Source organism: Oncorhynchus mykiss, chromosome 5 (assembly GCF_057628025.1).
Source record: "Oncorhynchus mykiss isolate SJ-2025 chromosome 5, ASM5762802v1, whole genome shotgun sequence".
Classification (NCBI taxonomy): domain Eukaryota; kingdom Metazoa; phylum Chordata; class Actinopteri; order Salmoniformes; family Salmonidae; genus Oncorhynchus; species Oncorhynchus mykiss.
The window spans coordinates 71,425,231-71,438,603 of record NC_143026.1 but is presented as its reverse complement, the minus strand read 5'-3'; the positions used below and the strand labels follow the sequence as shown (position 1 = coordinate 71,438,603).

The 13,373-nt window shown below is 41.6% G+C and overlaps 1 protein-coding gene across 5 annotated transcripts in view; it reads right to left on the bottom strand.

The window, feature by feature from the left end:
- Window positions 1-13,373, bottom strand: part of ect2 (epithelial cell transforming 2) — a 35,829-nt gene that overhangs the window by 16,221 nt on the left and 6,235 nt on the right. For 4 of the 5 annotated variants that reach the window (XM_036978251.2, XM_036978254.2, XM_036978253.2 and 1 more), the window contains 12 exons: window positions 12,791-12,864; window positions 12,027-12,157; window positions 11,730-11,845; window positions 11,296-11,358; window positions 10,622-10,847; window positions 9,534-9,658; window positions 8,355-8,474; window positions 8,065-8,133; window positions 7,875-7,985; window positions 7,574-7,670; window positions 6,565-6,646; window positions 6,349-6,427 (listed from right to left, as the gene is read on the bottom strand). In XM_036978251.2, coding sequence (XP_036834146.1) covers window positions 6,349-6,427; window positions 6,565-6,646; window positions 7,574-7,670; window positions 7,875-7,985; window positions 8,065-8,133; window positions 8,355-8,474; window positions 9,534-9,658; window positions 10,622-10,847; window positions 11,296-11,358; window positions 11,730-11,845; window positions 12,027-12,157; window positions 12,791-12,864 — 1,293 coding nt within the window. Of the gene's footprint in view, window positions 1-6,348; window positions 6,428-6,564; window positions 6,647-7,573; window positions 7,671-7,874; window positions 7,986-8,064; window positions 8,134-8,354; window positions 8,475-9,533; window positions 9,659-10,059; window positions 10,327-10,621; window positions 10,848-11,295; window positions 11,359-11,729; window positions 11,846-12,026; window positions 12,158-12,790; window positions 12,865-13,373 lie in introns of all 5 variants that reach the window. The other variant, XM_090235785.1, reaches the window with a different exon arrangement.

Below are 13,373 nucleotides of genomic sequence, written 5' to 3'. Positions count from 1 at the left end.
CTAGTTATAACTACACATGGTTGATGATATTACTAGTTTATCTAGCGTGTCCTGCGTTGCATATAATCGATGCAACGCTGGGGGATGATTTAACAAAAGCGCATTTCAGAAAAAAAGCACAATCGTTGGACGACTCTACCTAACCATAAACACCAATGCCTTTCTTAAAATCAATACACAGAAGTATATATTTTTAAACCTGCATATTTAGCTAAAAGAAATCCAGGTTAGCAGGCAATATTAACCAGGTGAAATTGTGTCACTTCTCTTGCGTTCATTGCACGCAGAGTCAGGGTATATGCAACAGTTTGGACCACCTGGCTCATTGCGAACTAATTTGCCATACGACATAACATTGAAGGTTGTGCAATGTAACAGGAATATTTAGACTGATGGATGCCACCCGTTAGATAAAATACCGAACGGATCCATATTTCACTGAAATAATAAACGTTTTGTTTTCGAAATGATAGTTTCCGGATTCAACCATATTAATGACCAAAGGCTCCTATTTCTGTGTGTTATGTTATAATTAAGTCTATGATTTGATAGAGCAGTCTGACTAAGCGATGATAGGCAGCAGCAGGCTCGTAAGCATTCATTCAAAGAGCACTTTTGTGCATTTTGCCAGCAGCTCTTCACAAGCACAGCGCTGTTTATGACTTCAAGCCTATCAGCCTAATGGCTGGTGTAACCGATGTGAAATGGCTAGCTAGTTAGCGGGGTGCGCGCTAATAGCGCTTCAAACGTCACTCGCTCTGAAACTTGGGAGTAGTTATTCCCCTTGCTCTGCATGGGTAATGCTGCTTTGAGGGTGGCTGTTGTCGTTGTGTTCCTGGTTCGAGCCAGGAACACAACGAGGAGAGGGACGGAAGCTATACTGTTACACTGGCAATACTAAAGTGCCTATAAGAACATCCAATAGTCAAAGCTATAGGAAATACAAATGGTAGAGACAAATAGTCCTATAAATACTATATTAACTATAACCTAAAACCTCTTACCTTGGAATATTGAAGTCTCATGTTAAAAGGAACCACCAACTTTCATATGTTCTCATGTTCTGAGCAAGGAACTCAAACGTTAGCTTTTTTACAGGGCACATATTGCACTTTTACTTCTCCAACACTTTGTTTTTGCATTTAAACCAAATTGAACAGGTTTCATTATTTATTTGAGGCTAAATGGATTTTTATTGATTTATTATATTGTTAAAATAAGTGTTCATTCAGTATTGTTGTAATTGTCATTATTACAAATAAATTTACAAAATATTTTTTAAAATCGGCCAATTAAAATCGGTATCGACTCTTTTTGGTCCTCCAATAATCGGTATCGGCGTTGAAAAATCATAATCGGTCGACCTCTACACTCAACCAAAGACATCCAACAGCCATTTGTGAATAAATAAATAAACATCACCAGAGATACCTTCATGATTCAATCACAGGCCTCATTTAAAGCTTGAATCCTTAGTGGTGAAACTGCCACATTCGTTTGCGATATTACAACAAAGTTACTGCAGTCAACAAAAACGTATATTCCCATTGCACGGGCAATAGAGCACAATATGAGGCTAACCTTGGGAACATCTACATTTGAACAATTCTAATAATTTAATATATAGCCTACACCATCACAGTAAATCAATTATTTCTTTAGACAGGGCAAAAAAAAAAAAAAGTTAAATCAAAATGTATTTTATATTTGAGATTCTTCAAAATAGCCACCCTTTGTCTTGACAACTTTGCAAACTCTTAGCATTCTCTCCACCAGCTTCAGCTGGAATGCTTTTCCAACAGTCTTGAAGGAGTTCCCACATACGCTGAGCACTTGGCTGCTTTTCCTTTACTCTGTGGTCCGACTCATCCCAAACCATCTAAATTGGGTTGAGGTCAGTGGATTGTGAAGGTCAGGTCATCTGATGCAGCACTCAATCACTCTCCTTTGTAAAATAGCCCATACACAGCCTGGAGGTGTGTTAGGTCATTGTCCTGTTGAAAAACAAATGATAGTCCCACTAAGCTCAAACCAGATGGGATGGAATATCGCTGCAGAATGCTGTGGTAGCCATGCTGGTTAAGTGTGCCATGAATTCTAAATAAGTCGAAGACAGTGTCACCAGCAAAGCACCCCCAAATCATCACCACACCTCCTCCATGCTTCACAGTGGGAACTACACATAAAGAGATCATCCGTTCACACACATCTCACAAAGATTGGAACCAAAAATCTCAAATATAGACTCATCAGACCGAAGGACAAATTTCCACCGGTCTAATATCCATTGCTCGTGTTTCTTGGCCCAAGCAAGTCTCTTCTTCTTATTGGTGTCCTTTAGTGGTTTCGTTTGACCATTAATTCGACCATGAAGGCCTGATTCACACAGTCTCCTTTGAACTGTTGATGTTGAGATATGTCTGTTACTTGAAATCTGAAGCATTTATGTGGGCTGCAATTTGGCTGGTAACTAATGAACTTATGCTCTGCAGCAGAGGCAACTCTGGGTCTTCCATTCCTGTGGCGGTGTTCGTGAGAGCCCGTTTCTTCACTGAGCTTGATGGTTTTTGCGACTACACTTGCAGAAATGTTTAAAGTTCTTGACATTTTCCGTCTTGACTGACCTTCAGGTCTTAAAGTAATGGAGTGTCATTTCTTCGCTTATTTGAGCTGTTCTTGTCATAATATGGACTTGTTCTTTTATCAAATAAAAGACCAAGTCCTTATACCCCCTAACTTGTCACATCACAAATAATTTTCTCAAACGCATTAAGAAGGAAAGAAATCCCACAAATGAACTTTAGGCAGCACACCTGTTAATTGAAATAAATTCCAGAGGACTACCTCATGAAGCTGGTTGAGAATGCCAAGAGTATGCAAAGCTGTTAAGGCAAAGTGTTGCTATTTGAAATATATTTTGATTTGTTTAACACCTTCTTGGTTACTACATGATTCCATTTGTTATGTCATAGTTTTGATGTCTTCACTATTATTCTACAATGTAGAAAATAGTCAAAATAAAGAAAAACCCTTGAATGAGTTGGTGTTCTAAAACTTTTGACCGGTAGTGTTTTCATAGTGTTTGCAAATATTTTAAAAGCTTCCAGTTAATTTCGCTGTTAGTCAGCACCTCCACAATAAATAATTTTCTCTGGGTGTGCACCAGCTCATGCTTTAGACAGGTCTAAAGAAACATGATATGAAGAAAATGTAGCCTATTTCAGAAGACAGAATAGCATACTCTGAGTCGTCTTTATGTTAGGCCCTGATCTGGCTATGACAAATGGCTGTGGACTACACTAGTTCATTTAGCAGGCAAGATTTGCTTTTAATTACTGTGGCATTATTTTAAAGTAAGAACACAATTGAACATAGCTGAATAAAATAAAATTTTCCCCAAGCGATTCCCAAGGAAGTGCTCACATGCGGATATTCCGTGTTGAGCGGTTAACAAAGAAGTAGGTCCTCCTATATGTTTAATTTAGTGTTATTCATGCAACTTTAATTGTGGTACAAATGTTAGGCTATAGGTTTTGATTTCTAATACATTCCAAGGATGCATGACGCAAGTAATGATTTTTTAAAAATGGCATGAAAGGCAAGCACTCTGCTCCGTTTCTTGCACAGGCTGCACACACTTAATCAGTCTCTCATTCACAATTTGACAATGCTATCGCCAATCGCAATTCGATTGCGCAAAGACTGGGTTTATAAGAACATGTTTGATAATGCTCTGTAGGCTACATACAGTGGGGAGAACAAGTATTTGATACCCTGCCGATTTTGCAGGTTTTCCTACTTACAAAGCATGTAGAGGTCTAATTTATCTTAGGTACACTTCAACTGTGAGAGACGGAATCTAAAACAAAAATCCAGAAAATCACATTGTATGATTTAAGTAATTAATTTGCAAAATCGGCAGTGTATCAAATACTTGTTCTCCCCACTGTATATATGAGCTATCCAACTGTGTTCCAGGGGTCTTGGGCCTTTAGGCTACGTTTTTGGAGTTATTTGGCGACATTAGTTGTGATGCAAACCTTATCAAAACACATTGGCCTATGGGCAAGGCTACATGACGCACGCTACTATGATGGGAAAAGTCGCAAAAATGCGCTGTTTCTAGCCTTAGACTGCACACGCTGGGCATCATTCACAAGTGATAATATTCTCACCCCATCAGACTATTCTCAATTTAATCTAGTCTTTCACAGTATTTAGTATATATACACACACACACATACATACATACATGTATGTATATACACACACAGTGCCTTGCGAAAGTATTCGGCCCCCTTGAACTTTGCGACCTTTTGCCACATTTCAGGCTTCAAACATAAAGATATAAAACTGTATCATCACTCTGGATGAACTGCAGAGATCTACAGCTGAGGTGGGAGACTCTGTCCATAGGACAACAATCAGTCGTATATTGCACAAATCTGGCCTTTATGGAAGAGTGGCAAGAAGAAAGCCATTTCTTAAAGATATCCATAAAAAGTGTTGTTTAAAGTTTGCCACAAGCCACCTGGGAGACACACCAAACATGTGGAAGAAGGTGCTCTGGTCAGGCGAAACCAAAATTTAACTTTTTGGCAACAATGCAAAACGTTATGTTTGGCGTAAAAGCAACACAGCTGAACACACCGTCCCCACTGTCAAACATGGTGGTGGCAGCATCATGGTTTGGGCCTGCTTTTCTTCAGCAGGGACAGGGAAGATGGTTAAAATTGATGGGAAGATGGATGGAGCCAAATATAGGACCATTCTGGAAGAAAACCTGATGGAGATTTATCTTCCAACAAGACAATGATCCAAAACATAAAGCAAAATCTACAATGGAATGGTTAAAAAAAATAAACATATCCAGGTGTTAGAATGGCCAAGTCAAAGTCCAGACCTGAATCCAATCTAGAATCTGTGGAAAGAACTGAAAACTGCTGTTCACAAATGCTCTCCATCCAACCTCACTGAGCTCGAGCTATTTTGCAAGGAGGAATGGGAAAAAATGTCAGTCTCTCAATGTGCAAAACTGATAGAGACATACCCCTAGCGACTTACAGCTGTAATCGCAGCAAAAGGTGGCGCTACAAAGTATTAACTTAAGGGGGCTGAATAATTTTGCACGCCCAATTTTTCAGTTTTTGATTTGTTAAAAAAGTTTGAAATATCCAATAAATGTCGCTCTACTTCATGATTGTGTCCCACTTGTTGTTGATTCTTCACAAAAAAATACAGTTTTATATCTTTATGTTTGAAGCCTGAAATGTGGCAAAAGGTCGCAAAGTTCAAGGGGGCCGAATACTTTCGCAAGGCACTGTATGTATATATATTTATTTTTAGGGTAATTGACCATTTTCATGCACCTGTCGGAACAGGGGCTGGGTAAAAAAAAGACATCTATATACACTTGAATAGCGAATGGAGGACGCTTTTCATGCCAGCCAGGTAGGCTACTCCGATTGTAATGCAAAGCAAAGAGCTTAATATTAGGAAACTTGAGAAACAAATATATAGTAGGCCTTGCCTATGGAAAGCTGATGGAATCCTCTTGTTAATAGAGGCCATCAAAACTCAGTTCTCACTCAATTGCATAGCCTGTAAAAATGTAGCACAAACTGGGCTTATAGGAACACGGATTTCATTCCATGCATAAACCAGCTATGAGGAGCTGGCTCTCACAGCCCAACAAACGATCCTATTCCTCTCAAACGCTGAATGTCAGGGCTCTCATGAAGTGTTTGGTTTGATTTTCGATTTGCATTGATGTCAGAATGATTAGAGAGACCTGAGTACCGGCCATTAGTGACTTACAGTTAGCAAGTTTGGTAGACTACTAATAACCATCAGTGCTCAGTTTTGGAGAAACCTAGTTACCGTGACCCAACGGTAATGTGGAATTTGACAGCGGTCATGACTTAATATGTGGCATTAATATAGTCACCCTAACAGCCCTAGCTCTGCTTAACCAAATCCAGATAAGAGCTATCCTCACAGCCCAGAGGTGTACCAATTGACTCCCTCTAGTACCAACTCAAGTGCACTATGATCACCTCAAAACCGGACACCAGAACACAGAAGAATGGCTTGGTTCACATTATACACACAGCGCAAAAAAATTATATCCAGAATGTAGCTTGAAACATGCACAATAAGCCATGCATTACAAGATAAACATATGCATTGAACAGCGCGAAAAATGCATCCCAGGGAAATTTGAAATATGGGTATCAGCCTGAACGCATAGGGAGAGGCCTGGCCGTTAGTGTGCTGAAGGACAGCCATTTACAGATTAAAGGCTCAACAAAGCTTGCCACATTCTAGTGACGAAATACACAAACTTACAGGGCAGCCGTCAACTTCATAGACAACATCAAAGATCTGCTTCTGTCCCTCTGTCTTTCTCTTGTCTTCGTTTATATGACTGGGGGATAAAATGCATTCCGTTTAGCCAACTGATACTACAATAATTTTATGTAAATGTGAGGGATAATGGATGAAGCTTCAACTTCATTACAATAAAATGCTTCAGGCATTGCTGGAAATGCACAGTTGACTCACGTCATAACTTCCTTGAGTGATTCGATTGCCTTCTCCAAAGTGATTTTGTCAGGGTTGTCATCGGCAGTGTGCTTCTTAATATCTGCAGCATGGATGGGGTCAATGGACAATAACATACATAATTGATAGAATAATGAAAAGTCAACGGCAAACTGATATGACAAGGACAAATTTGTAACAGTGGAGCATATTTTTCCTTTATGACACTTCAGTTGCAAATCAAGCACTCTTCATACTAGTGTTGTCACGATAACAGAATTTTGAATTCGATACCAGGTTTAGTATCACGATACTCTATACCAAAACGATGCCACGGCAAAAAAAAGAGCAGGGAGAATTTTTTGGTGGAAGGCTAAACTAGTTACAACTTATTAGTTAGCAACATATTGATGACTTACATTTCTCAAAACAATATGCAACACAGTAAATGTAATGTAGGCCTGCTTGCTTACCTGTTACAATTGATCCGTGTTACATTTAAAATGACATCAAATTTCATTCAGCCCCGGTCTCCCGGGTGCAGTCACGCCGAATTGCGGAGCACTTTGCTGATACTGTTTCAAAAAAGTGCAGCTGGCGCTAGTTTTTTTAGGAGTTGAAAAATAAATGAGGTTGTGATGGAAAGCTGGTCTTTTTAACAAGGGCCAACAAAAGTGCTTTCAAAGTGTTTCCCGCGTTTCCATAAAGCTGACTGCCCTTTGCACAAGAAACTAAGCCTAGTACTGCCTTGATAGAATTCAGACAAATTGACAGACACGATCCGCTCAGTCAGTTTACGACACGAGACACATTTGACAGAAGTACCGAAAGTAACAGAAATACTACAACTGAACCGTTTTTAATGTTGTAGTATCTAAAAAGTACCACAGTCTCGCGATACCGTGCAACACTTCTTCATACTGCAGCTGAGGAGAATGCATTGCAATTAGTACTTCCATCATAGCACATATGCAGCATGTTTCTCAACATGTGGCTGTCAAGTGTGAGCAGTGTGTGTGGTGTAGTCTACCGTTGAGAAGGAGGGCAACGCTTGGCAGTCTCTGCACGGGGCGAATCAGAAGCTCCACCAGCTTCTGCCGCCCACACTCGGGCTTCGACTGATTGATCTGGAGGCAAGAAAACACTAATGTTGAAGGAGAGGAGACCTGACAGATGTCGCAAACTACTCATATAAACATGCTCACAGAGTTTCTCAAAGCTTACTTCACATAAAGAGATGAGAAATGAAAGATCTTCAACATGAGGCATATGGTAACTTCAAAACCCACACCCACATGGATGTATACACGAATGTACATAATCTCACATACCTTGAGGAAAGCATGGAAACGTGGCTTCTGCTTCTCACACCTCACTATCGTATCCTTGCTCATCTCAAAGAAGTTGACGAATGGTGGGTAAGCCTTCACCAGGTCTTTAGACTGACAGAGAGAAAGGAACAGTCAGTATGTCCAAAATTGGCTAAATACAACAGTCAGAACAAAGGCTTGTTATACTCACGTATTTGAGAATGATGTCCCCGACACTCTTGTCCTCAGACCAGTCCATAACCAGCACTTCCAGATCGGCCTGTCAAAACAACCCAATAAGCAGAGACACACAGAGGGCCTTTAGATGACTACTGCAGACTGAACTCTTGTTCAGGTCATTAGGGCGACGCACAATTGGCCCAGCGTCCTCCAGGTTTGGCAGGGGTAGGCCGTCATTGTAAATAAGAATTTGTTCTTAACGGACTTGCCTAGTAAAAAATAATCAAAAACTTTTGACATTTCCAGGAGAGAAGTGCTTACCTTTATCCTGGTGTGTACATCATAGATCTCTGGGATGCTGCCAAAGATGGTCTTGATTTCTTCCTGAGCCAAAATGGGTCCTCCAACCTGGTCTTCCTTTTCCAGGGGGAGTTTGAACAACTATAGGAATAGACATTTCAGGTGAGACACAGCCCAGATCCCACTATTCCCTTAACCAATACACACACCCCAATACAGATACCATTGACTTATGCATGGGTGGAGAAGTCAACCAACTGGCTGTGAAACAAGTGGTTTAGATAAGGCCTCACTATTTCAGATTGAATATTACAACCAGAATGTCATAAAAAACATACACTAAATCTATTTTCAGCATTGGGGAAGAGAAAAATATTTATAGAGTGCAGGTATGTATTAAATATAACAAGCCAACCTCCCTTCCCATCTAATCAAAGACTTAGAAAACACCCAAACAATAGGTCTTTAATCTAATCAACTACCAGGAATTAATCCCATTAAAATTCCTGTGATCTAGCCAAGCTATATTCAGCTTTCCCTGTAAAAGGTATAAAAAGAGGCTCTAAATGGCTTTTAATTACAATTTGTTCTAATAAAAACACATTTTAACGAGCGCCCAACATGTGTGAATCATAATGGAAAATTAGTATTCAAGCCCACTCTTGGCAGATCAGCTTATCGGCGAACTTCAGAAGGCAGTGGACATGAGGTCGACCTGTCAGCAGTCAGTGTTAAAGACCATTTGATGTGAAGATTGCCATCTGTCTCATCTGAGCTTGCATGGTGTAGTGGACATGGGGCAGAGGACATAATACTACTGGTTACTTCATAGGGGTGAGTGAGCTAAGGAGTGGGTACATTATTTTTGGCATAGTGATGTTTGCTTAACCAGAGAGTGAGCGAGGACATTCCATTCTACTGGTATCATAGTAATGCTATAGCAAGCAGAGAGAGATGGAGAGCTGCCAAAGTGGGAGCAATGAGACAAGGAAAGGCCTGAGGCTTGGATCGATGAGCAACAGAGTGAGTGGTGTGGTGTGAGTGGGAGCCTGCCTTCCTTGCTGACAGTCTTGACGCTCATAATCCTATTCATTTTCTCCCCCACTGGTCACTGGACTCAGGCACCGGTGGGACAGCCTGATAAGGACCCTAGCATCCCCGGTGGTGTTATGTGAACCCATGTCCACAGCAACAACAAACCTGCATGACTGTGGTGAGAATATCCACATAGTTGCTCTCTGTCTGGTATAACTCCTTGGAGACCTGCCATCTTGCAGACTGCTTCAGGACAGCAGGTGTAGAGCTCTTCGACGGCCGGGAGTGTTCTGGGAAAGTGCCAGAGAGAGTCAAGAAGTGAATATTGATTGAGACAATGGAGAAAAACATGTTGTTTTCTTCGACAATACACAATCCAGAACTTCTGTACTTTTTGACTTCCTGTATGTCTCATAGTTGAGGAAATAAGAGTATATTGTCTGACATACAAAGTGAGAGCTACTCTGTGGAAGCGTTGGGCTTTTGTCTTAGCTAGCAAGAATCATTTGAGAAGGCAACAAGTGTATTTCATATCATCTTACCCTCAAATCAACTCTGAGCTTTAACAATCTACTATTCTTCCTCTTGTACCTCTTTGATCAGCAAGACAGCACGAAAAAAAAAAAACGTATACAGTTTCTAATATAATGCAAAATCAGATTCCATCACAGTGACAGTTCAACTGAGTGACCTGTCTTCTCCTGGCCTGCGCTAAGATAGAGTGACTCCTGGGACGAGTCCATCCATGAAGCCTCCTCCGTCTCTAAGGCCTGGGCCGGCTGGGGGCATGGGAGGCCCTCTAGTGTGCCGGTCTCCTGCTGAGGGGTAGGGGTGCTAGTGCAGTGGAAGGTCCACTCTTGGTCTGCCCCCCTACTCCTCTCTCTGGCACTCCTCATCCTCCTCTGCCTGCTGGTCTCAGCACATACACTCATACGCCTGCTGCGCTCTACACTGTTCTCTGAAAGACAGGGTGTTCAGTCTCATTGGGGGGGGGGGGGGGGGGGTTCAAACAGAATAGCAGAGCGTGTTGCTTCTTCCTGCCTCCCTCTGCAACCAGCAGTGACTGTCCCCACAGTCTATGACAGGGCCCTGATTACAACTGACGTGAGACCCTAATTATGCTATAAACCCCGTCTCTTTTTGCCTGCAATAACTTTTAACGAGGACAGAGGGGCTTATTAACAACCGTCAAAGTGTTCCCAGAACTGTGACATGACGTCTGGCTGATTATGAGTGACTATGGCTCCTCTCACCTGCCAGGGCCTTGCAGGTCTCTGGGGTGTTGGAGATGTCCAGCAGAGAACCAATGGACAGGGAGTGCTCGGCAGAAGGCCTCTTGCGGGGGGGAGGGAAGGGGGAGATCTCCGTCTCCTTGGTGAGCTGGGCCAGAGTGTCCCTCAGACGCCTCCTCTTCCGGTTACTGTTGGGTGTGTTGAGGGACAGCAGGGACACAGCCTTCTTCATCACAGGACTGTCCATCTGAGAGTAGCAGAAACATGGGCATGACGGATGAAGGTGTATGGAGATAACAAGTTTGACGAAACCCCCACCGCGATAATTTCACCTAGTTTATTAAGCAAAGCAGTGACGTGGAAGTGTACGGACTACATTTACATGCACACAACTACAATTGGGAATACTCAGATTTATATAATAGTTTGATAAAATTGTTAAGATGGTTTGCAAGACTACATGCTGAGAGACTTTGAAAAATGCAGAAAAACTTTATATTACAGCAACTCAATTATTTTTGTGGAGCCTATTTGATTGAGTTGGGACAAAGTGTTTTTGATTTTCCTAGCTCACTTCACTCGCACCACAGAGGGAGACTCGTGAGGATGTGTGCGACACAGGTATAGAATATCAGCAGTGTCCATTCCACTGTAGAGATTTCTGCATATATCTGACTGACTCAGACAGAACTTACCTTCTCATAGAAGTACATGGACTCCCCTGCTCTGGCATCCATCTGTATGCTCCCCCAGAACCACTTGAACAGTCAAAGAAACAGAGTATTGATACAAGGCAGGGAACACCAGTGTTGACTCTGTTCAAATTACGTGCCTTGTCGAAAGGAAAATAAAATATTGATCCATCCAAGTCAATATATCAATACAACTAAACACATTGAATAGAAATACTTATTTTACATACTGTTTAGAAAAATAACAATTCTTATTTTCCAAGACTCGACAGGGCCAACGTATTAGAAAAACACACATTTGAGGTGCATAAATGCCTGAATTTTAGGTAGTATGCTTCAGTCAGACAAACTGTTCACGTTGTTGTTTTTTATGTTTATGTCTACCTCCCCCCCAGTTCAGTGATGTAAGCTGACATCTACCACACTGAAGTGCTCACCTCCTGTTTGACAACATAAAGTCTCTTTGACGGGACGAATGGCAGCTCCTTGACAGAGTTTTCCTCCACCACCATGTGAGTGCACTTCTCATCTCCAACCTCCAAGTAGCTGCCACCTAGGAGAAACACATTAGGATTAAGGTTGTAGAAACTCCAAAAGGACTCCATAAAAATAAAACACTATTGAAGAGGAACATGTGCATGCAGAGCAGCTTTTGTAAAGACTAGACAACAAATCAAAGACAAAACAAAAAAACTGAAACGGTCTAACGAATCAGCAAGATCTCAGGCCAATACCATGTTTGACTGTCCTTTCCTCCATGTTGGTCTTGTCTTCGTCTGAGAAGCCCAGGAAGCACAGCGCACAGTCTTGAAAGGGGGGAACTTTGAACTCTGTGCGGAACTCTTCATCTCCAGCATGGAACTTACTGTAGGAAAAGGTGGTTGTCAGAACCTATGCATGTACACTGAGTATACAAAACATTAAGAACACCTGCTTTTTCCATGACGACTGACCAGGTGAATCCATGTGAAAGCTATGATCCCTTATTGATGTTACTTGTTAAATCCACTTTAAAATCAGTGAAGATGAAGGGGAGGAGACAGGTTAAATAAGAGTTTTTAAACCTTGAGACATGGATTGTGTGTGTGTGTGCCACTCAGATGGTGAACGGGCAAGACAAAACATGCAAGTGCCTTCGAACTGGGCATGTTAGTAGGTGCCAGGCGCACCGGTCTGTGTCAAGAACAGCAACGCTGCTGGGTTAACGCTCAACAGTTTCCTGTGTGTATCAAGAATTGTCCACCACCCAAAGGACATCTAGCCAACTTGTCACAACTGTCAAAAGCAATGAAGTCAACATGGGTCAGCTTCCCTGTGGAACGCTACCAACACTTGCACCGCCCATGCCCTGACAAATTGAGACTGTTCTGAGGGAAAAGGGGGTGCAACTCAATATTAGGAAGGTGTTCCTAATGTTTTGTATACAATAGTGTAAGTTGATGTAGAAACATGAATGTGAAGAGCACAATCAGGTCCATGAGCATGAGGAGGTACTTACACATCATCTCTATGCTCCCAGGCCTTATGGATCCATGTTGGGGTGAGGATGGGCGTGCCCATACACACAGCAAGCTACAAGAAAACAGGTACACGTCACATTAGGAGAATGATTGATTGTTTAGAAATGTGTATTGAGGTTACTGGCCGCTGTAACATTAACCGCAGCATAGGGTGGTTATGGGTGTGTAAATAAATAAATATATACACTGCTCAAAAAAATAAAGGGAACACTAAAATAACACATCCTAGATCTGAATTAATGAAATATTCTTATTAAATACTTTTTTCTTTATATAGTTGAATGTGCTGACAACAAAATCACACAAAAATGGTCAATGGAAATCAAATTTAATCAACCCGTGGAGGTCTGGATTTGGAGTCACACTCAAAATTAAAGTGGAAAACCACACTACAGGCTGATCCAAATTTGATGTAATGCCCTTAAAACAAGTCAAAATGAGGCTCAGTAGTGTGTGTGGCCTCCACGTGCCTGTATGACCTCCCTACAACACCTGGGCATGCTCCTGATGAGGTGGCGGATGGTCTCCTGAGGGATCTCCTCCCAGACCTGGACTAAAGCA